This window comes from Solea solea, chromosome 20 (genome assembly GCF_958295425.1).
Source record: "Solea solea chromosome 20, fSolSol10.1, whole genome shotgun sequence".
NCBI lineage: Eukaryota > Metazoa > Chordata > Actinopteri > Pleuronectiformes > Soleidae > Solea > Solea solea.
This window is the reverse complement of record NC_081153.1, coordinates 13,321,900-13,344,727: the sequence shown is the minus strand read 5'-3', so window position 1 is coordinate 13,344,727 and position 22,828 is coordinate 13,321,900. Positions and strand designations below refer to the sequence as shown.

Below are 22,828 nucleotides of genomic sequence, written 5' to 3'. Positions count from 1 at the left end.
GCGCTGCGGCGCGGCGAGCCGCTTCTGGGCCGCTGCTGATCCGCGCCGCAGCGCGGCCGGTGGGAATGCTCACATTGATTAGAATGGAAGCGATTTGCAACGGCTACCGTTCCGCGGCCGTTCCGCGGCCGTTCCGCGTCCAGTGGAAATCCAGGGTAAGCCTGAAATCTACCCAATGAGGACAATCCCATGTATGAAACTGTCCAAGATATCCCTACATCCCTACAAGACAAGTAACGCGCGGTTTAGCAGGGGAAGATAGAAATCCCCTGCTGGGAGGCCTTATGAACACTAAAGGTTCAATTTGAGTCTTTAGCAGGAACTAAATTTGGCAGAGTGAGACAAGTCGATGGTAACAAATTAAGTTTAGTTGCAAGGGATAAATCTAAAAAGGCCAATGGCAGTGCATACAATTATATTATTATTATATTAGAATCACGATCATAATATGTAATTGTTTTGACGGATAATTTAACATTTTTCTTTTCAGTGCATTGTCTTCGCTTTTGATGAGACGTTTATTTTGAAAACCGGAAATAAGACTGCTTAGACCCGTTTGAGTAGAATTTACGTAAAGGAGAGAATAGCGGCGCACTTCACATTTAGGAGCGGCTGATTTATTTGACCACGGAGAAACAAGTGACGGCTGACTTGACTGCAGTTATAACGGGCCGTGTCACTTATGACACGAATACTTCATTGAATGAAGTAATTCAGTAAGTTTGAACGTATTCTATTTACTTAATCTGTTTCCATTGAATTTACCATCAAGTATAAATATATATATTGTTTCTTGTCATTCTCTGTGATTTCATCTAGGAATTTTTAATATATATGCAAATAATAACATAAGCTATTGAAACTATATGCAAATAATAAGAGAAGCTATTAAAACTATATCATTATCTCCCTAAAAGCGAGCAATTCTGTCCCTATACCGAATGTGTGTCATTTCACCAACCAAAAACTAACTTCATTGTGGCTGTTCACGTGCATCTGTCGTGCACTTTTTTTTACCTGTTCTCACCGGTTTACCTGTTGCAACATTAACCAGACAACCAGGAAGAAACTTTCTCATAAATCACATGACAGTGACGTCACGCGGAATGTGGACCGCAGATACATATTGTTTGAAATAACTGACCCGAAAACAAACAGACAGACCAGAGCTCCACAAAATGTTTCGTTCTTTCTGCTGCTGCTGCTTCTTGGTAGAAAACTCTGTGAGCGAGGTATGTGACTGAACTCTTTTGAGGTTTAGGTGAATGTGGATACCGAAGAAGAAATCAGACCAGAGACTTGCTTGATTAGTGATTTGGTTATTGGATGGACTTCTACAATATCTATTAGGTTATAAGGTAATTTAAGAAAGAAACTTGTTCTTTTTATTATTTGTATTGACAACCAATAATACATTAATGGAGAACACAGTTAAATATAAATACAAAATCCTGAGGTGTTTACCAGTATGAGCCTATTCTTCAGTGCATAATTGCACAAAATTATGACAAAAGTGTTTCATGATTCCAGGTGCTCACAGGGGTGTAATTAGACCTTTTTGCCAATAAAAGATATAACTATATATTTATAGTATAATGTTTGTGAATACAAAAATCTTCTTTTTCAGAGGCGACCTCTCCTGCAGCCCAGACCATCAGACCTGAGTGAAGCTGTTTCAGCAAGGCAGATCCCATCAACCCACAGTGGTACATTATCTCTCTGTTATTGTCTCTCATGCATGAAAACGTGGAAGCATATGTCTGTATTACATGTGGTCCTTTTGTGCGTCTGTGTACAGTCTGAGAAGAATGTGGTCACAGAGGCTGTGACATGTGATTTGTTTTTATTTTGCCGTGAAGCACAAAAAGTGAGGCAGAGTGGCAGGCTGGTGCTGAGGAGATTGGGTGTGCCAGAGTTGGACCAGAGGTTTTCTGATGTGACCGAGACCTTCAACGAACAGCAGCACCATTATGAGTCCATGGTCCAACACATCAGCAGCCTGCGACAGAGCTGTGAATGTTCCCATGGTGACACGCTGGCTTTTTCTGAGTGCGTTGCGAAGGTCAAAGAGGAGCACCGTGAGTGACTCACTCAAATTCTGAGCCAACTTTATATGGGCAGGTTATAATACCAACATTTTATGTTTTCTGTTTCCCCGTATTTATCTCCATCTGTCCCTACCTCCAGAGGCCAAATACAAAGTGTCGCTTAAGATGAAAGGCTATGACTTCTGCCTGAGTGTGGTTCCTGTGGGGTCAGACAGTGAATGTGCAGAGGGACCAGAGGAAATTCTGCCTCCACATCTGAAGTTGGCTCAGGATGAACTGAGGGGCACTTCCGAGCGTGCCAGATCCACCATCTCCAGGGGCACCATGCTTCAAGAACTGTTTGGCTGGCTGCTCCGCAGCAGTGACCAAATGGCTGAGCAGGTGAAGGAGGCAGCACCATCTTATCAGGAGCAAGGACGACTGAGCGAGAACCTGGAAGAGAACATGAGGGAAGTGAGAAGGGTGAAGGAGTTGTCGTTGGGATACAGACAACAAGCTGGTGAAGTCCTCACCGAGGCTGCACAAATCGCAGGGGCTAATTTGTAGTTTATGTACATTCTGAGTTCCAGTCCACATAGATTACACTGATTACATATACTGGTGTATATAAACCACAGTGTCACACACAAGGCTGCTGTTACAGGTCAGTCAAAACAACACTAGGAATGTCAGAAATGTCAGATAATCAGACACACCCACACATAATAATGTGAGGCATGTATCAAAAGGTACTGGCGGTACACTGCACTTTGGACATGAATACTCGCAAACATATTCACTTTTTACTTGCACTCGCATCTAAAACATTAATCTATTAACTGCGTAAAGAATGGAATTTTCCTGTATATTTGTAATTTTACCAGCTAACACTAGGGGGCATTATATACTGTGACATGCTTTATCATACAATAGTAAAGAATATTTTTACTCAGATTATCCATCTTAGAAATGCACTTCCAGGATCAAGACTAAATTGTAGAATACCAGAATCAAGTCTCATGATAATGAATATATTGCTTTATTAATTGTACTGTATAATGTTTTTGTAAAACGTTGCATCTCGGAAGGAATGTTTTTAAATGTACAGTACATGCAGGTTGTAAACTGCACCTTGATAGAATATTATAATGGCATAGACGACAAGACTGCTCAGGTTTTAGTGACTTATAGCAAAAAAGAATTCGAACTCAGCTTGAGATTTAATGTGATTGTTGTGACCTTCTGCTGTTGTAACATTCAGACAGAGCAGATTTAATCCTTATTATCCACCGAAGCCCTGTTGCATTTATCAACTGATTAAAAGCTGCAGCCTCCCATTGCCTGTTAATGTGACAGTAAATGGTCACGGTCATATGCCATTTTGATAATGAATTTCGGAAAAAACGATTGTTCCAGTGGTCATACATTATGAGACAGTTTTCGAATACTTGCTCTACAGATTTATTTGGCATGAAGAATGCTTTATGTGTACCAACTTTAAATAAAATTATATTTTTAAATAATATATGTTCAATAAAGTCAACCCTTATAGACGCTAAGATATGCCAGATTGCTTTACCTAGATCAAGTTTTGTTGTAACAAGATGATTTAATTGAATAGTGAATTAAAATGTGGACATACTGTATTTTAATAAAATTAATTAAAGGTAGATTTCTTATAAATTATTAAACTAGAATAATTACTAAAATATAGATTTTTGCAAAACTACCATGGGCCAAATAAATGAAATAAAGTGATTTCATCATTTTAATTAATAATAACCATTATGATAATTATATGTGATTATATGATATGTTAGTAGCTCACTGCTGTCAAAGAGCAACGACAGCGACAGCCTACCGTGATCGTGGAAATTATTAACATGCAGACTTCAGTCTAATATGATTGGTTACAATTTATGTGGGCGTGGTCCGTGTGTTATATACTGCTCTCAGATAGGCTAAGACTTTCTGTCACTCTGAGGAGGCCGGGCCTCCCCGTGTTTAAGGTAGTCTGAGTGGAGAAAGTAAAGAAGATGGAAGGAGCCGATGTTGTTGAATTATTGAGGAGATTCATAGAGAAGTGAAGTGATAGCTGTCACCTCGTCCTGTCGGAACCATAGAAGACAGCGATACCAAGGAACTGAAAGATAGCATGCCAGTAAGTAAACAGTGACTTCCCCAGTTTAACTAGTGTCGCGCCTTAGCCGGTTAGCTAGCTAACGAGCTAATCTGGAAGCAACCACAGTGACAGCTTTAAGTCATTCAGCCAGAGTCAGTGAGAGAAGGCGGGGGATTACTTTACACTCCCTGGCGCTGGTTAACAACTAAAGCTAACCTTTGTCATTGAACTATCAGTGCTTCGAGACACAATTTCATGTTGTCCAAACACAGGTTGTGTGATCAGTTGTCAGTGAGTCAAACTAGTGTTAGGGTTAACAGTGTCTGTGGACAGGTAACTAGTTACATTTTTGTAATTTACTAGAGGACTTGCCAGTACACTGTTAACGAGCTTTTCATCGCAACCATTTTACTGCTGTTCCAGAGATAGACTTGTATCCTACATTTATCCTGTTAGACACCACTGTGTGTTGCCTCTGTAGGACATTATCTATTTTGGATTTGGAGCCCAAAATCCGGTCTAAGTAAATGTTAGGTCTTAACTGGTAATAGTTGAACTAGGGATGACTCTCTACTAGAGCTGCCACTAATGATAATTTTTATAATCGATGAATCTGTTGATTAGTTTCTTAATTAACTGAGTATTTGTTAGGTCCATAAAATGTCAGAAAATGTAGAAAATATTGATTGGTGTTTCCCAGACCTCTAAATGATGATGCTCTTAGATGGGTTGTTTTCGCCCCAACCAAAATGTTTCAGTTTTAATAATTTATTTGTCGAATGGAGCAATGAAACCAGAGAATATTCACATTTTAAGAAGCTACAAATCTGACAAAACTGTGCTCCTTTTTATTTGTATCTTTGATAGTCTGTGCTTGGTGAAGCATTTCTTTGACTTCAAAGATTTTTGGATGATATCAGATTTTACTTTTTTCTTTTCAATTTAACCCAGTGATGTCCTGTAAAATAAGAGTTAGAGAAGAAGCTTTGTATAGTCTGTCCGCAGAATGGAGGTCTGTGCAGAGAGACTTTTTAAGATTCTTTAGGTGATAGTCTTGTGTGTGTGTGTGTGTGTGTGTGTGTGTGTGTGTGTCTAAATACTATCATGTGATGGAGCTTTCCTCCGTACCTCTCAGCAAGTTCTGGGGTTTCCTGTGTAAGCAGGGAGGGGAGGTGTGAAGCATTGCTCTCCTGCTGTATGAAATGAACTCCCTCATGACATACTGGCTAAACCTGAAACTTGTTTTACAGGCTGTGTCCTTTACAAAAGCTGTACCTTTGGTGTTGTGACAGTTATTGTACTAATAACAGTTTGTATCTTGATTCATAAGCTGCCTTACATGCAGTTGACCTACACTGTATTTAAGGGATTCTGCTCTGAAAGTGGTATTATTAGGGTGTGCATATGAGTAAACACATGCATAAAAAGTATGCTCATGCTTGGTAATGTGTTGCATCTGTGGCTGTTAGTGTCGCAGGTCTCTTAATGCGTTTTGACAGAGAAGCCCTGAAGGTCATGGAGCAGGAACGTCTCACAGGCTCTGCTGTCTTCTAGCATCACAGTTATAATCCCCCATGTTTGCAGTTTCAATTCTATGTGTATATAATACGTTATATGTGACATACAGATGTTAATATACACAGCAAAGTCACATTTTTGTGGGCATAAATGCTCCTAAACTTAGCATGAACGTAGCCCTAACCAAAATCTTGAAATGGAAGTTATTATTTGTACCAAACATGGTGTTTGAATGTGAAATGGATGTATCGTTATTAGGAGTCGTCTCGCTGTGACATGTAAATATATTGCCGTGATGGAGATAAAAAGGGGAGACGTAAGTGTTGAAGTAATGGTGCTATTAATCATTGGATTCTTCAGGCTCTCGCTGCAAGAACACGGGGAATTGAAAAAGGCATGATGACTGTTGAAGATGCATCACTGGCTCAGAGGCAATGGAGACAAGAGTGCAGGCTGCTTTAAGAGGATTCTATCCCAACAAAATGTCTTTCAGTAGCAAAGCCACTTACACACACAAACCAGAATCTGCTGTCATGTCTGCTTCATTACAGACAGTCCTGTGCAAAATATATGTGTGTGCAATTCACGAAGAAAATAGTGACAGAAGACTAAACCCCCCCCCCCCCCCCCCATCCTCTAAGCTATTAGAAGAACCAAAGGAAGAGCACTGTGGGAGGTGACGTTGCAGTAGCACTAACCACAGGCCAAACTACACAAGTAGAATGTCAAACAAAATGCCATTGACATAGGAATGGACAGTGTAAACCGCTTGTAGAAGGGCTGCTGAAGTTGAGGCCAGGTTTTGAGCTTTGACCATGTAGAGACTCTGCCCTTATGGCCATTGTCATGTAGACCTTAATTCCGGCAGAAACATAGAAGTAGACATCTAACATTATTTTTCTGTGAGACTTCCGATACAGACTGGCATATCCAGTCTGTAGCTAGATGGCTTTCAGCAGCAGGCAGGACAGCAGCTTTAAAATATAATATGGCCTCTAGAAAAATGGGTACCAGGTGTGCTGTCAGGGTTTGCTATAATTGTTGGTATAAGCAAAAGGCTGTAATGGAATGGGAATGTTTTGATCATCGGCCACAAACAAGACAGGAATGCAAAATGTCATACAAACTTTTTCCTCCTTCGAGGAATGAGGAAGTGCTTTTCTTGTGTGTTTGGTTTCTTTTCTTCACAGATAAAACGGAAACTAATACCGGAAGTGTGGCGCAATATTGGAAGTCAGACTCTAGTTACTTCAATATTCAAAAATATTGTCTTGTTAAACCTGCATCTGCCTTTAGTTGGCATGTTTATTTTGTTTACAGTTGACATCTTGTTTCTATGGAGATTCAGGGGTGGAGGCATATTGCCGCAGTTCCTGGTGCTGACACTTGTTTGTATGGCGTAACAGTTACCATTGGTGGTTTTGGTATGACTCCATAAGATTTGAGTCAGCCGAGTATTCGGTGGCTAGTTTAGCTTCATTTCAGCACATTTGGTGTATTGAATAACCCCTAATCTCTGTAAAGCTTTTATTCACGGATGGCCTAACGAGTGGATTGTTTGGCTCGCACCCTGTACCATGGCAAAAAGCAGCTGGAGCAGCTCTGTCGCACTTTAAACCACACAGTCTTTTGCTCCCCTTTTTTCTTCCCTCCATTCAAGCTTTCATTGTTATTGGCCCACTCACTTCCTGACAAAGAAGGTTCCAAAGTATGTTCGTAATAGGAAATGAGATAATGAACAGGGAGGGATGTATATGTGTTTGGGTGTTCCCCTAGTTCATTCTCTCTTGGAGTTGCATGCATTCTCACTCCACCACCTTTCTCAGACAGGTATGTTCTTAATCCTCTGAGCACCGCCTGCAGGACGCCCAGGGTGTAGATATATTGCACGTTTTTTTAACAACATTGCCTCAGGTGTTTTATATTAGAACTGTCCGGTTATTATGCAAACACACTGCTGGAAATGTACGCTCATTTAGCCCTGTCTGTCTGTGTGTGAATGAGAGAGTTTCGGACAGAGGCGTGGGTGTAAATTCAGAATGAGCTGTCAATTTTTGCTAGCTCACAGGAACAGGTTTTTGTCAAGCAACACATTGAATATACACAACACACATACACACACACACTCAACACAATGGTGCAAGTCTTTCATCAATCTTAGGCAAGAAGAAGTGGGTTGCACCAGAACTGCTTAAGTGGAAAAAGATCAGTAAGCACCAGTAAAGCTAATAAACACCTTTTTTAGACCCACTTTTTGAGATAGTTTGGAACACAGCACACTGTGCATGTGTGTGTTTCATTATTTCATTTTAATGTTTCTTGCAGCCTGGGAGGTTACAGGCATAACAGATTGAAGCCTATTGAACACTCCTCATTTATTGACCCCTCAGTCTTTCTCCTGAGTTATTCATCCCTTGGGTTGTCATTCATTTCATTTTATCCCCCATTTCTACCACTTATCTCAGCCTCTATTCATTTAGATATTGATCCCTGCTCTATTTTTCCCCCTGCACTTCCCACCTGTCCTTGTACTGCATTTATCGTCTACGTTTTTGTTCTCTTCACTGGTTAGTTTGCGTGTGTCAAGCCTGCAGAGCCACTTATCCCTAGCACTGGTTTATTCTGGTGTGTGTCCGTCTGTGTGAGCACAGAAGAAACTCACCAGCTGCTGCATTTGTTGGTATGCCCTGTCTTGCTTCTATTGATTTCTGCAATGATATACAGTCTACATGCACAACGAGTTGGTTAGACGTAGACTGTGGACAATCATCTGCCCGATAACAAAATTATGCCCCTGTAAGGCACTGTCATGGCAATTAATTTTCTGTATTCAGTGTCAACAGGTTCTAGAAATCTTAGAGATTCTGCAGTGGGTGCTGTTGCTTTATGGCCTTTATAACTGAAAATAGCACATGTTGCATTTTTATTTATAAAATGGAAGCAAATACATCTTGTAATTCAATTAGGGTTAATCACATTCACTATGTTTTTCAAAGAAAAATGTTTATGCATCCATTTTATAATCAAATCATAGCCCTCTGAATCCAAACTTGATCTTGAGGTACATAGAGATTCCCAACTTGATGCATGTTATGAAAAATAACAATGTGGCACAAAATCAATGGTGAGAAATGCCGATTTTGGGTTGTTGTATTTTATTTTTGTACCAACATGACAGATGCGCCCGTCTCGTCAATGACAGTGTGAACGTCAATGTGAAAGTAGTTGTTAGATTTTAATTACTTGTGGATTTTGCATCTTTGTGCTTTTCCACCCTCTACACAAATCTACCTAACCTATTTTAAAAATGAGTATATTTTAGAGTGATTTCTGCAGCTGCTTCTGTGTGATTCGTCCTTGCGTGTACCTGAGGTAGGAGGAAGATCTATCACACAGGCAGCTGGCTGGTGATATTGGTCTTCAGGTATCTTTTTCTGGACACAAATGATGATGACATAGAAGACATACCCCAGACGCCACTGTGGGCACAGTTGATTGGTTATAAGTGACTGTGTAGGAGGAGAACCCATCCTCTTTGAAGACTGACTCATCCAGACAAATTACAGCCTTTATTTTTTTTTTTCACTGAGCCCGTCATTAAAATGCACATGATGGCTTTAGATGGAGCTGTCCTCCTTGTTGTCCTCACTGCCATGAAATATACAGAATACCACCACACCACAAGGGAGTAATATGTCTAAATGGAGGCTATCCTGCTTAATAATCCTTCCCTATTTCATGAGTCACTGACTCCCCTCCCTCTCGTCATTCTTGCCATTGGTACAGTCCATAAATAGTCACCTGGCTTCTATGGAGGGACCACTCACCGAAATTATATTAAGTAAAGCGGCTGTTTTATGTGAAAGTCGCATTAGGATTCAGGGCTGATGGGAAGAGAATAATTATATTTTGAAGGAAAAGGTTTTTTTTTATTACTGACAGTGTATGTGTGCATTTCTTATCCAACAAATGAAGCGTTTGAAAAGTGGAATTAACTTATATCCGGCTCCAGTCTGAGCATGACAAGTGTGCACATAGAAGGATTTCTTCCGCCGGCCTCCTTTTTTTTTTTTCAGGCTCCTTTACCAGACATACCAAACATAGAGCTTGTGTGTCTGCATTCAGCAGCAAATTTAGCCTTGTACTTGTAGTTTCCAATTGCAGGCACAACATACGCTGCACTGAAAACAATCTGTTAGTGGAAAAGTTTAATTCATCAGTCATGCAAAGGGACGGCGCGCTCTCTTGTCACTCTGCTGCATGACTTGGCCCTTGATGACGTCAGTCACACAATACAGATTAGGTTAATGTGACCTCTTTTCCAGAGTTAAATTACTGATTATATTATCACTTGTTTGTTATTTCCCAGAGCCTTGAAGATTACAAGGAGACAAAAGCACAACGACCATGAATCCTCTTTACTCTGCTTGCTGCTGTAAGAACGTTAATGTTGGGTGATCAGGCTAATGTGGACAAAATTGAATTATCTCAACAATTATTGGATGGATCACTTTGGTGCTTTGTTGAGATATTTATAGTCTCCGTATAAAACCATGAGGATCTTTTATTCATCACTCACTGTGCGTTTTCCTTTACAGTGCGCATTGTACAGAACTGCCAGTGGAACTATTGACTCTAACACACACTTAAATCGATAAGTCGTCATCAAGATTATTGTCAATTTCTGTGGATGAGTTGTCAAATTATTTCAGGATGAGGAATGACTTATAGGAGCTGTGCGTTACTGCATTGCATCATTGATTGTTCATCATTTACATTCATGCTAATCAAAGTTGACCGTCAGTGCTATTTTTATGTTGAACCGGTAATGACAGAAAAAGCATTTCCACTTTTAAATCAGCATCTAATTACCATGATTATTATCATATTAAAGAAAAATATGATGCTCCCTTATGAACGTGTGGCTGGGCAATATATCGATATTACGTCTACATCGTGACATGGGACTAGAAAACTTTAAAGGCTGTTGCACCGATAGTCATCATGTTTATTATATTGTATATATGAGTGAAATACACTAAATAGTATGAATTACATATCATATATCGTTTCTAACGATTAAAAAGCCAAAGAAATAAACCAGGTATGATCTGAATTGAAAGGTAATAACTGTATTTAAACATGTAATTCACATAAACGGTATATATTTTATTTTAAATTGTATTTACAGTGTATTGTCACTCTACTTCTATACATCTCAAGAGAAACTTTTCATGAGCCCAGAGAAACGACCTGTGTGCTGCTTTATATCCCAGTCGATCTCATATATTAAAAATACAGCCTAAAAGTATCGAGATATTATTCATAAGCCCAGCCTCACAGAAATATTGGTTTAAAATGTATATTGTGAAAAGTACATCTTAAGATTTTGTTCCCGTATCCCGCAGCCTTGCATACAGGCCTGGTTAGAAAGCCGACAATGAATCTAGCAGAATCAATTGTTTTCCATTGCTCTTGCTCTCTGAGAAATGTATTTATTTATTTTTTGAGAATGAGTGGAAGAGATGCTGTCTGCATTCAAGTGGAGTGTCTAGAATAGGAAAGGAAAGAGTCAGGCAGGCAGCGAAGGCGCTGGAATGAGCGACATCAGAAATAGAAAGCAGGCTATGGAGGTAGCAGAGAAGTCATTTCAGCATGATCAAATGTGAGCTGAAACCAGTAAGAGCCTCACATTTTTCTGTCGTTATTCAAAGTCTGAACTGTACAGCTGGACCAATAAACATTCAAAATCTGCTGTGCCAGGTTTTTTTTCCCCCCTCCTGAGTTTTTCAACTGTGAAGCCGGCCAGGATTCACTGTGGGTGATTTCGATTTTCCAGCCTGAGTTGAGTTAGGTTCTTGCTTTAGAAGTGTGTGTCCATGAGAGGGAAACAGGAGGAGAGTGAGGGGGGGAAGGAGAGACTAATGCTTCTTTGGAGTACTGAAGTGATGCCTGGAGCACTGACATTCTCTGCCGTTCAACATTGCCAGTTTTTCTTTACCATCAATAGTGGATTATTAATAATATGAAATTATAGGCTACTAACAAGCATGGTAGGAGCCGCTTTCAAGGTGTGTGTGTGAGTGTGAGAGAGAGAGAGAGGGACGGAGAGATAAATATATTTTGTATGTGTCAAAGAGCTGCTGACTGTGTGTTTATACATGATTCTTTTTTTCTCTCTTAGGTAGAGGCGACTCCACTGCAGATGAGGGAACATGTTGGCTATGGACCAAGGAGTGGTGGAGGAATGGCTGTCAGAATTTAAGGTACTGCGTCATTGTGTGTGTTTACTGAAGAAAAAAAAAAAAAAGATCCTGAACAGTGTGCAGATCTTTGCTGCTGCTCATTATTGGCAACATGTTTTCTGCACAAAACAAACACTTTTGAGAGCTTCTTAACTAGAAATGTGCTCTCCCTGAAACATGAGCACTCACCAGACTTGGTGAGAAGGAGCAGATAAGATTTTTCCTGTGATCAGTCTGCCTGCGCTCACACAGCAGTAACAGTGCACCGCTATAATGCTCACTCTTGTGTTATGTTTATCTGTGTCACTCACCATCACTAATAACATTATGCAGATGTATTGATTCAAGCTGATAATTTGTGTATCCTGGACTTAATGTGAACCAGTGCACACTAATGACAGAGTTTGCCCCTGGCCACATTGAAAACAAATATTTTACTCTTCCTTAGTCCTTGTGCTGTGGGTTATTTTTCACACTGCTGTTTTAGACTTAAAACAGTAGTTTGAGTTTCAAACTGTTTGTGGTTTTCAGACCCTTCCTGACAGCGCCGTGTCCACCTACGCTGCCTCACTGAAAGAGAAAGGTTCCCTGGTACCAGCAATCTACAAGGTCATCCGAGAAAACTACAGTGACGTATGTACAGACACACACTGAAATACTTTGATTCATGTAATCATTAAAGTTGATAACTGAGCTCACAATTGTGCGCAAATGTTTTGAGTCATTTTTCCGGTGGTATGATTTGCCTTTGACACAAATATTTTTGGAACTATAAATCAATACCTACATTTGCCCAGCAGCCGTTTTGAACTGTTTTAGTAGGTAAAGCACAGGTGTTACTGAGCCCATCGCTCTGTTCAGTTTATGTAAGACAGGATAGTGTTGGAACTCATTCATTTGATAATGAGAACATGTGATTTTCCTCCTGTGACTTGTCAAAATTGCTGCTCTTCAAATGGGCCCACTGTTGTGGCTCTTTTTTATTGATTTGTTTTTATTATTGAGTGATGTGATGTGTTTTTGCTTTTCTTTTTTTTTTTTTTTGTCCTCCCCAGTTGCTGGAGCCAGTCTGTCACCAGTTATTTGAATTTTACAGGAGTGGTGAGCCACAGCTGCAGCGTTTCACGCTACAGTTCCTGCCAGAGCTCCTGTGGAGCCTCCTGTCCGTCAGTGCAGCCAGAGATCCCCACAATTCCGGTTGCATCGAGGCCCTACTGCTGGGCATTTACAACCTGGTAGGAAAGAGGATAAAAAGGTTGTGGTGTGTGTGTGTTTGTTTGTTTGTTTGTTTGTTTGTGACATTTTCAGTGCCATGCTTTTATGTCAGAGACAATTTTCTTTTACGTGTTATCAGAAAAAGTCAAGTCACTTGACTCCCTCTATCCTTAGGAAAAAGTTCAGCAGATTACTAGAACTAATCCAGGAGAGGCAATGGTCACAATAGCAGTAAATTCAATTCATATTAATAAAGATGGTGTAATCACGAAAAAGAGACCTGTTGATATTAACAATGAAATGTTGCAAAGTCAGAAAAGCACCAGGAAATAGTCCTTGATCCCCAGAAAGTATAATTGCACAGTTTCAGAAGCAGGGGACTGATTTACACACAGCTACTTCTCCATCATGTGTTTTTAAATGATTGCTAAATGTTTTTTTTCGGCCTTCTTGGCTTCGTATACAGAGTGAGGCAATTTAAGTGAGAGATTGAGGAATTGAAACGTGATGATTTTGCAAATAAACAATTTGGAGAGGTTTGCTGTTGCAAATGCCCTGAAGCTTTCTCCAAAGAGATGGCAGCACTAGTAATTATTCAAGTGTTTTCAGTTCCGGCTTCATCCATTTTAGCTCTGGATATTTTATCAGCAAAGTGCAGCGTCCTCTAACTTCCTCTCAGAATAGCAGAAAAGGTCAGCTGTCAGTCAACACAGTGGTTGTCTTCCATTAATCAACTTGACATTAACATGCACACAGGGGACACCAAAACCCTGGGGTTTGTGCTTGCGTTGTGGCACAACATGCAACAGACTGAGTAGGGAAAATGCATCACAGTCGAGTGCGCTTGAAAAGTTAAGCCCATGCATCGCTCTTTTTCCCCGCTGTCCACAGAAACAATTTCTTTGTCTTCTTGTCTCTGTCCTTCACAGGAAATAGTTGACAAAGATGGACAGAGTAAAGTGTTGTCCTTTACGGTCCCTTCGCTCTCCAAACCGTCAGTGTACCACGAGGTGAGTAACATGCTCAAAAGCACACAAATCTATCAGTTTCCTTTTGCGGAAGTTTTGAATGCCAAACCTGAAATCTTCCTCATTCAGCCCTCAGCCATCGGCTCCATCGCTCTAACAGAAGGGGCTCTAGCCAATCACGGGCTGAGCAGAGTAGTGTACAGTGGGCCACACCTGCAGAGAGAGACCTTCACAGCACAGAACAGGTATGAACAGGAGGCGCGATGTCTTCTTGTTTGAAGTCTTCTGGGCAGGTGGCAACTTGTCTGACTTGTGTGCTCATTTGGAGACTGACAACAGTCTGATTTCTGTACACTGGCAAACTGGCTTCGATCTGGCAGCAAGTACCAGCTGGCCACCAACAGAACCGCATGAATGAGGGTGTAGAGTCTGGGGAAAAAAAAACACTGACAAGTTTAAGCCGTTGTTGGGCTGTCAACTTGTATATGATTTACAATTGTACCAGGGTTTTTTTTTTGTAGCTTATAAAATTAAATGAGCAACATTTCACATAAAGATGTTAAAAGTTACTGTAAAGAATGCTAATGGCTTCATAGATATCTTAAATTTCAACTTGTGTACTTCCAGTAGCTTGAACACAAGGAACCATTAAAGGTACAGTATGTAAAATTGAGTTTATTGATGAAGTTGCGTGCAGCATCTGAATATCTCGTCATTTTACCCTTCTCTTGTACGACATGTAGCCCTCAGTTGGCATCAAAATTTAAAATGATGGCGGTCCAAAATGGCGCCATCAAAATAGAGCTGACCTGCCTCCTGATACAAATATAAAAGGCTCATTCTGGGGTAATGACAAACAACAGTTCATACAAGTGGTTGATATTTTTGTGCCAGATTAAAATATCCAAATTTTACACACTGGACCTTTTTTAATATATTCCAGTAGCTTGTTTTTAATATTCACAGCGCTGCAGTTGATTAAGGTTTTGACTTGTATGTCGCATTGTGATGTGATTGGTGGAGAGATGTGCTATTTTAAGGGTGTGAGTGTGTTTTATGTTGTTGAGATTTGAGGTGCTGACCTTCCTGCTACTGTGCTACAACGGTGCCCTGAGCTACATGACGTGCAACTCCCTCCAGTCCCTCTGCCAGTTCAGCTCCAGGTAATAAAAACACGCGGCCTCATCTTATCACAGCAAGTTAGTCCATGAGACATGCTCACACGAACAGACACATTTTATTGTATTGGTATTGTGTTTGTGACCGTTTCTGTGTTGCTTATAATCTGTAAAAAACAGATCTACACAGGCGACTTACACACAGTTTTGGAAGCTCTTGCTTATCTTATCCTCTTATAGACTCTGCTGGCAGTGAGAGCCAAGATACTGCTATTCTGCAGAGAGCTGTGGTGTACATTCACCACAGCTCAGTGATTTTTGGTAATCTGCCAACAGCAGACGACCATTTGTCTGATTAGCACAAAGCTAAAGCGAAGTCATCTGATTAGATGTTTTACTCTCGACAGTTTGCTGCCTGTCATTTCCAGTACGTTCAGTATATAGCAGCTGCTAGCATTGCCTTCCCTGTTTTATGTTTTTTTTTTTTCCCCCCCTCTTTTGTTAAAACTTTAGCACTTTATGCATGGCCACAACACCAGCTTTTATTTGCTCATTATTGTGTTTCATATTTACTGTAGCCACAGGGGGAAGTAAATTGGCTTGATGGAGGTGCAGCCAAGTGGCTCTGTGGAGAGGTTTTCACTGATGCACGTTTTCTTTTATTGTGTTTTTATTGGTTCTCCTGCAGGGTTTGTATATGTGGTTATCCAAGGCAACAGATGCGACGATACAAAGGTATTAGCACACGGCTGACGGTCACGTCGGAGTTCCTCGTTCAGCTCATCACAGGGATACACTATGCCTTGTGAGTGTCCGCAAATGCAGCCTGACCATTCTACTTTATCTTTTCTTTAAGTCTCTTTAATTTGTGTTTTCTATAAGGCTGTGTTTGTTTTGTTCTTCCAAAATGAAATGTACCTGCACTGTAACAATATTACATGTTTGTGTTTAGGTGTAATGGGGAAGTTGAACTGGGATCCAAAGCACTGGATGACGTTTTGTATCGAGCCCAGCTAGAGTTGTTCCCTGAGGCTCTACTGGTGGGTGTAATATTTATTTTCTTTCACACACTGTGTGTATGACCATTTCTGTTATAAACCTGTAGTCCTTATGTAGACCAAAGCCTGGTCCTAATAAGGCAGAACCTTATTTCTGATAGGAATAAGATTAAAATTGTGTTTTAGTTTAAGACATAGTTTAGACAAAACTGTTTATGGTTAAAGTTAGATATCGACCTTTGTTTTGGCTGTCCAAATGAATGGAAGGCAATGCAGCAGTCTTACACTACGTGTGTGTGCACGTGTGCGTGTTTGTGTGAAGGAGCATGTGATTTGAATGCACATGGCTGCCTGTGGTTTGATTCAGGCCCGACACACTATTGTGTATTGTGTGCGTTGTGTGAGACTGTGTCTGTGTGTGTCGGACTCCACAAGCGGGGTGTAATCCCACTAGATTATTTACATGCTTTCTACTCCGCTCAGTTAAGCCGTAATCCTCGAGGCCCACAGAGTAGAGGATTGAACCTAAGACCAGAGTATTACTACATAAGTAAAGGTTTACTCTAACTCAACAATCAAAACATATTAGCTGTGCATTCATACTCATAAAAGTGGTCTATGTGGGAAAAATGTATATAAATAAAGAAAGAGATTTGTGAATAAATGCTGTGTATACACTACAGCTGAATATATCATGAAACCTCAGTTTTATCTATGTATATTTTTGAGCATGTACGTTTTCTTAGAAGGCACCAGGTGGCTGCTCGCTAAGCACAACTCTTGGACGTTACCCTAATGAGACCAGTGTGTTCCAGCTCCACACAAAAGAAATGTTCAGTTGTGATTATGATGTAATCTTATTACTATCGTAGTGTTCTATAAACTTAAACATCACAAGTCCAGGTCAGCTTAGGGACATGTTTATTAATTAATTACTAAATATGTCCCTTACTCCCATTAAATCGAGGAGGCACTGACCCTCAGCACGTTTGCGGATGTTTGTATTGTCAGTAGAAAGTGAGCTTTTAAGAGACAGCTTCAGCTGAGGGGCTGCATAATGGGCAATTTTTGATAATGAGGACTTATGCAAACTGCGACTCATGCAAAGTAGAGCTGCCAATGAGCCTCTTTAACAACGTTTGTGCCTCTTCTTGCCCACAGGTGGGCAATGCCATCAGGTCGTCGCTGCATGGCGCGGCACTGAAGAGCAACAACAAGGAGGGTGCACGGAGTATCCAGGTGGAGATTACACCGACCTCCTCCAGGATCTCCCGAAATGCCGTCACCTCCCTCTCTATCAGGGGACACCGCTGGAAGAGACACGGTGAGACACATGCGCAAGAAGAAAAGCAAGCGACATATCTGTTGGAGCTCGGCTCACTGGAACAACATTGTAAACATTTCATTTTATGGAGTAATAACAGTAGGATTGTTGTTTGACAGAGGAACAAATCTATGCCAAAGAGAGAGGGGGAGAGATTTAGATCACTTCATTTCATCACATCATTTCAGTGGCCCAAGTGTTTTCATCTTTCAGCTCCCAAGCCCATAGATTTCCTTTCTTTCTACCCATCAACTCATTTAAAACCATCATTTCCTGTCTGAGTTGTCAGGAGTCACCTGAGTTTGCAGCAAAGCAGCGACAGGTGTGCATCTGTGGAAAAACAGAAGAGAGATAATACAGGACCAGAAACCAAAGACCAATTAGATTATTTATAGTATAACATACACATAAGCTGCACTATACACACACGCCGTTTGTAACTTCGTCATTGTTGCCTCCAAGGCGCACAGAAAAAGAGACAGCCTGTACGTTTACACATAGGAGAGCCACCCTCTTTGTTTCCTGAGTAGAGATAAGCAGGTAAATTGCAGCCTTCAGCTAGTTTAATACATGGGTGTGTCATTTTGAACCTAACTACCATTTTTCCTCTCGTGTGTCCTGCTCATTGGTGTCCTGATCAGAGCTGCGTCTTTCTTCATGAGGCATTTGCCGTGAGCGGATGATTGGGGGGGGAGATGAAATAATAATTTGTGTAGGAATGAGTGGCGACCTCGTAAGATTCCCTTTAGAAACTGGTTTCACATTCATCTCCATGTAGCATGTATTTTGACCATCTTATGTTCTGATTACTATGATTTTTGTCTTTTTATTTTTCTGTCATTACATTGATTACCCGTGTGTGTGTGTGTGTTGTGTTTCTGTGGTCGTGTGTGCCTGTGCACACGGCCGTGTTTTTGTTTTTTCATGTATGTTTGCATGACATGTGTTTCTGTGTGTATACCTGTCTATGTATTCATCCATTACCCACCAATGCTTCCCCACCACCAGAGTCCCAGGAGGTGAGTGTAGACAGTGAGGCTGCACTTGGGGGTGTTGCCATCCCCGAGATAAGTGTGACAGGTGTGAGCGTCGAGAGAATGGTCAACGGAGACTCCCTAAGGCCGCGCCCTGATGGCCGCACCCAGCCCGACGGCGACATTTTGGGCACCCCCTCAGAGGTCAGCCTGGACTCCCGAGGTCATGACTCTGGTACACGGAGTCAGGAGGTCAGGAGGCAGAAGTCTGTGAGGCGATTGGTGGAGAGTGAGGGTTCTGGGTCAGCCTCCACTGGGAGGAGCCAGTACTAAGGCCCTGCCCCTCCTTCCCCCGTGCCACTCCTGGGGTAACCTAGGTAACGTGTGTGGGGGCGTTGTCTGAAAAGCTGCATGACGACTTCCCCCTTTACCTTTTTTGCACTGGGCTCCACCACCTTCTCTCCTCGTCTAATCGCACTACTCCTCTCATTTCTCTACTCGATGTTATTCATTCATTTACTCTCTCCTTTGTGACTAAAGCTTTCTCATGAAGATCTCCTGCTGACATCTCTTGAAACCAAATTAATTATTTAAGCCCTAAATGGATTACAGATCAGTAACCTAATAATAAACTGTGCTTGGCTGAATCACTCAATTAAAATGAAATGATTTTATGTTGAGAATAATTAAGTTAAGCTCTTCTCATAGAAGCAGAACATCAGTGAAACAAGGGACATAAGCGGCAGGTATAAAAGCAGTTTGCTATAAATATGATGAGGTCACAAAAAAAGCCCTCTTCACACACGGATCAGAAAGTTCACGTTCTTCTGTTTGCAGTACCAGGAGCCTTTGCTCATACACTGTTACTAAGAGATCTGATACTTTCGGTACACCTCCACACATTACTCCTTGGTTGCACCTGAAGACAGATTACTTCCTTCTGACTGATAGCTAGAAGCTGTGGAAGGATATGCAGGTCCTGTATTATTTAAATGTTACCGTCACAATCTTTAATTGAGACTTGAATCAAAGTGACTCCTGACCTTTTCCGAACTGAAGGCTAAATTAAACCGTGAAAAGAAGTTAAAAGGACCTGCCTATCAATCACACGTTGTGTTCCCAGGCTGTTGACTGGTGTTCTGTTACACTAATAGATCAAACTAGAAGGGGTGGTTTGCTACTCAGATGGGTGTGAATGCACACCTTGAAGAAATCAGAGAGCTGCTTATGTGTATGTCTTTAGGGTATGTGAAAAGAAAATAATTTCTGTCTTTTTTCCCCCCCTCATTTACTTCCCCTTTGTGGTCTTTCCTAGGCTTCTGCTCTCTGGCACTGTCCCATCCTCTCTCTGGGACACACATGCACCCCTCTTACTGTTGTATCTGGGGTGCTGCTGGTTATCCTAACATGTGCTGGGCTAGAACTCACTGTATACTTTGTCTTTTCTCAAGTGGCAAGATATTGCTCATAGTTGAAGTTGTGGGGTGAAGGCGCCACCTGCTGGACAGTGACAGAGCTTGTCTGCCATTCAGCCATTAATTGATAAAACATGTATTGTCTTAAACCATTGATTGGGACTGAAATATTCATTTTATTTTTAAATAAAAATATAATGTAAAAATAATACTATTGGCAAATCACAAAGACTGTAATTTTTAATTGTTTTATGGTTTATATAATACATATTGGAGGCAATTCATATCTTTTAAGCTTTCATCCTTGCATTATCGAAGTTCATATTTTAATGTTCTTTAATGAGCTGGATGGTAGATAAGATGGTGGTTTTGTTGACTGCTACTGGTTTTCATTTTATGTTTTGTTGTGTCTCCACCTGTCCGTCTCACAGATGCTGTGGATCTGGGTTCCCCGGATGAGCTGATGGACATTTCAGAGGTGGATGAAGGGGTGTGGCCAGGTGGGGTTGGGCCTGACATGACCCCACCCACGATCACTATCAGCAACAGCATCACCACGTTGAACCTGGGGGCCAAGGCCATGAAGAAATGTCGTTTTGGCGGGCGCAACAGCAAAGACAAGGAGACGAGCCCTTTAACAACTGGCCGGGCTATCAGTGAGAACAACGAGCACGCTGTCAAGAGACTGACTCTCACCTCCAGCCAGTCGGTGCCTAAGGCAGGAGCTCTCACCAGCCTGACGCGCACCGCCAGCGCCGTCTTCTCCCGCTCCTTTGAGCATGTGGCTGGCGTTAACGCGCCTCCCTCCACCAACCACAACACCTGCGAAGCTGCTCTCTACTCGTGCAGCCTCCAGGAGGAAGGGTACCTGAGCCCCGAGCCAAACCACACGCAGCGCTCTCCCAGCATCAGCGTGCACCTCGGCTCTGACCTTTGAACCCTTTGATACTCCTTACTTCATGAACCCTCACCTGTGACCCTTTACCTGTGACCTGGAACTCCAAGCCATGCCAATTGCAGAAGAACAACAATGACATGAACAAACACTCCGTCTGTTTCCTCTGTCGCTCCATTAATGACGTGTTTGATGGTGTGTGGCGTAAACCAGTCTGCTGTTCTGCTCCATCCAGACATCCAGAGAGCATCAGCTACTCTTCTCTTCTTCAGCACAGTCAGCTCCTCTGCGTCTGATGGAGGCAGCATGTCAGTGATACCTCTTCCAGCTTCACAGATTTTTATTTTTTTTTTTAAAGTAGTAAACTGTTGCTGTGGAGTTGTACCAGTACAGTCTTGTACTATCTTGCAGAGCAGCCTGTTGTTAAATGGGTAAACTCATGACTAAAATCTGTGTGGGAAAGTATTTTCATAATGTATTTGAATCTGCATTTGTTGCCCTGCATGGCTTTTCATTATGCCCATTGTGACTTTGCTCTGGTTTGTCGAAGGGCACGTTTGTGAGTGTGTGAACGTCTGCTTACACACGCACGAGTGGTGTGTACTGTACAGTCTGTTTATATATATATATATACTGTATGTTTTTAGAATAAAGGCTGCTGCTGATTGATACAGTGAATAGGGTATGATTCCCATATCTGAAACAAGTGTTTCTAATACTTAAAAAAAAAAAAAAGAAAAATCAAGATCTTTTCATAGCAATACAATGATCTCCCATACTCCCTGTGTTCACTTTTCTAATTTGTCAACAGTTACAGCTACAGTATGCTTCTTTAAAGTGATCACTAAATAATCACGAGTGTGATAAGAATCATTTTTTTATGTTTACAGTTGCACAGTATTGTCATTATGGAGAAGCAATATGTGTGTCGTTCCCTCGTTGTTCTCACACCTTCCCGATTTGCTGTGCATTTGATGGCAGAAATAAAAATCCAACTTCTGATTTACTTAAAAGGAGATTTTGGGGTTTCGGGGACAACGAGCAAGTGTGACTTGTTGAGTATTGACTTTTGCACTTGAAAGAGTGTTTTTAACTTGGGTATTTTCTTATGATGTACAAGAGGTTTGACTCTTAAAATTGTGGTGTTTCCCTGTTTTTGTCTGTGTGTGTGTGTGTGAGAGAAATGCGTTGTTGCTCCGTTCACATCTGTCTACTTATTCAGAAATATTAAAACCAAATACTGACTTAAACTTCAACCTGCCGGTTTTGAGTGAACCGTGAACTGTAAACATACCCTTTCCTGAGCTGACATGAGAAGGCTTTCAAGGCAGCACAGCATTTTCCCTCTTCTCAGATTTACCCACCATTCCAGATGTTTGTAGTACTTTGGTGGTACGTTTCCAGTGTCACTCCATGTTGTTCAGCACATCATAAGATGTGGTGATATTGTCTTGTACCAAAATGGTTTAAATTCCCAATCGTCTGCTACATTCTGTTGTCTTGAATCAGGCCCCTGTGCTGCCCCACCTTCAAACTAAAGTGTATTCTGTTGGCTTTGTGCTCCAGCTGTCAAAGTGTCCATAGCTTGGTGGGACAATAACAATCATCATGTTTCTCTATGTGGGTTTCTAAAATGTGAATGGGTACGCTCTTGTTCTTAAGTATGTCTGTATTGGCCTTTCATTTGTCTGAAGATAAACTCACCACTATAACTTCTGGGAATAAAGTGTTTCTATATTTCACTTGTGTGCCTGGTCATGTTTTTCTGTGTATGACAGGGAGTATCACCGTACTACGTTTTAATCTCGGCTTTCAATTTGGGAATGGAATTGGTATCGTACCAATAAAACTGTATAATCGGATACAGTTTCAAAAATCCTATATATCACATTCTTCACAATGCACAGATTGGAAAAAGTAAATACAAATCATCAAAAGCAGTTTAGCTGAGTCATGTTTGGGCTGTTTATTGAAATTACAAATGTGTTGGTAACAGCGTCATTGATCAT

The 22,828-nt window shown here is 41.2% G+C and overlaps 2 protein-coding genes across 4 annotated transcripts; both read left to right on the top strand.

Annotated features, from left to right (window-relative positions):
- The first annotated feature begins 1,107 nt into the window (after positions 1–1,107).
- si:ch73-345f18.3 (uncharacterized) lies at positions 1,108–3,590 on the top strand. Its single transcript, XM_058619453.1, has 4 exons — positions 1,108–1,232; positions 1,628–1,706; positions 1,860–2,078; positions 2,188–3,590. The coding sequence occupies exons 1-4, from the start codon at positions 1,179–1,181 to the stop codon at positions 2,592–2,594; spliced, it is 759 nt and encodes a 252-aa protein (XP_058475436.1). The 5' UTR covers positions 1,108–1,178; the 3' UTR covers positions 2,595–3,590.
- A 434-nt stretch (positions 3,591–4,024) lies between these two features.
- On the top strand, positions 4,025–22,561 carry hycc1 (hyccin PI4KA lipid kinase complex subunit 1). 3 transcript variants are annotated; one of them, XM_058619377.1, is made up of 12 exons: positions 4,026–4,188; positions 11,852–11,933; positions 12,444–12,545; positions 12,968–13,147; positions 14,057–14,137; positions 14,225–14,340; positions 15,163–15,258; positions 15,902–16,018; positions 16,166–16,253; positions 17,373–17,535; positions 18,544–18,886; positions 20,356–20,495. In XM_058619377.1, the coding sequence occupies exons 2-11, from the start codon at positions 11,883–11,885 to the stop codon at positions 18,840–18,842; spliced, it is 1,293 nt and encodes a 430-aa protein (XP_058475360.1). In that variant the 5' UTR covers positions 4,026–4,188; positions 11,852–11,882; the 3' UTR covers positions 18,843–18,886; positions 20,356–20,495. The 3 variants fall into 3 exon arrangements, with proteins under 3 accessions (XP_058475358.1, XP_058475360.1, XP_058475359.1); XM_058619375.1 differs by lacking the exon at positions 18,544–18,886 and having other exon boundaries at positions 4,025–4,188; positions 20,356–22,561; XM_058619376.1 differs by lacking the exons at positions 4,026–4,188; positions 18,544–18,886 and adding an exon at positions 7,479–7,497 and having other exon boundaries at positions 20,356–22,561.
- Positions 22,562–22,828: the final 267 nt, after the last annotated feature.

What these genes read in the sequence shown, in the direction of transcription:
- si:ch73-345f18.3 (XM_058619453.1), top strand. Translation starts at nt 1,179, where the DNA reads ATGTTTCGTTCTTTCTGCTGCTGCTGCTTCTTGGTAGAAAACTCTGTG. An exon ending in TAGAAAACTCTGTGAGCGAG is followed by an intron (nt 1,233 to 1,627) that starts GTATGTGACTGA and finishes CTTCTTTTTCAG; the next exon opens with AGGCGACCTCTCCTGCAGCC. An exon ending in GATCCCATCAACCCACAGTG is followed by an intron (nt 1,707 to 1,859) that starts GTACATTATCTC and finishes TTTGCCGTGAAG; the next exon opens with CACAAAAAGTGAGGCAGAGT.
- hycc1 (XM_058619375.1), top strand. Translation starts at nt 11,883, where the DNA reads ATGTTGGCTATGGACCAAGGAGTGGTGGAGGAATGGCTGTCAGAATTT. An exon ending in AACCGTCAGTGTACCACGAG is followed by an intron (nt 14,138 to 14,224) that starts GTGAGTAACATG and finishes TTCCTCATTCAG; the next exon opens with CCCTCAGCCATCGGCTCCAT. An exon ending in ACAGGGATACACTATGCCTT is followed by an intron (nt 16,019 to 16,165) that starts GTGAGTGTCCGC and finishes GTTTGTGTTTAG; the next exon opens with GTGTAATGGGGAAGTTGAAC.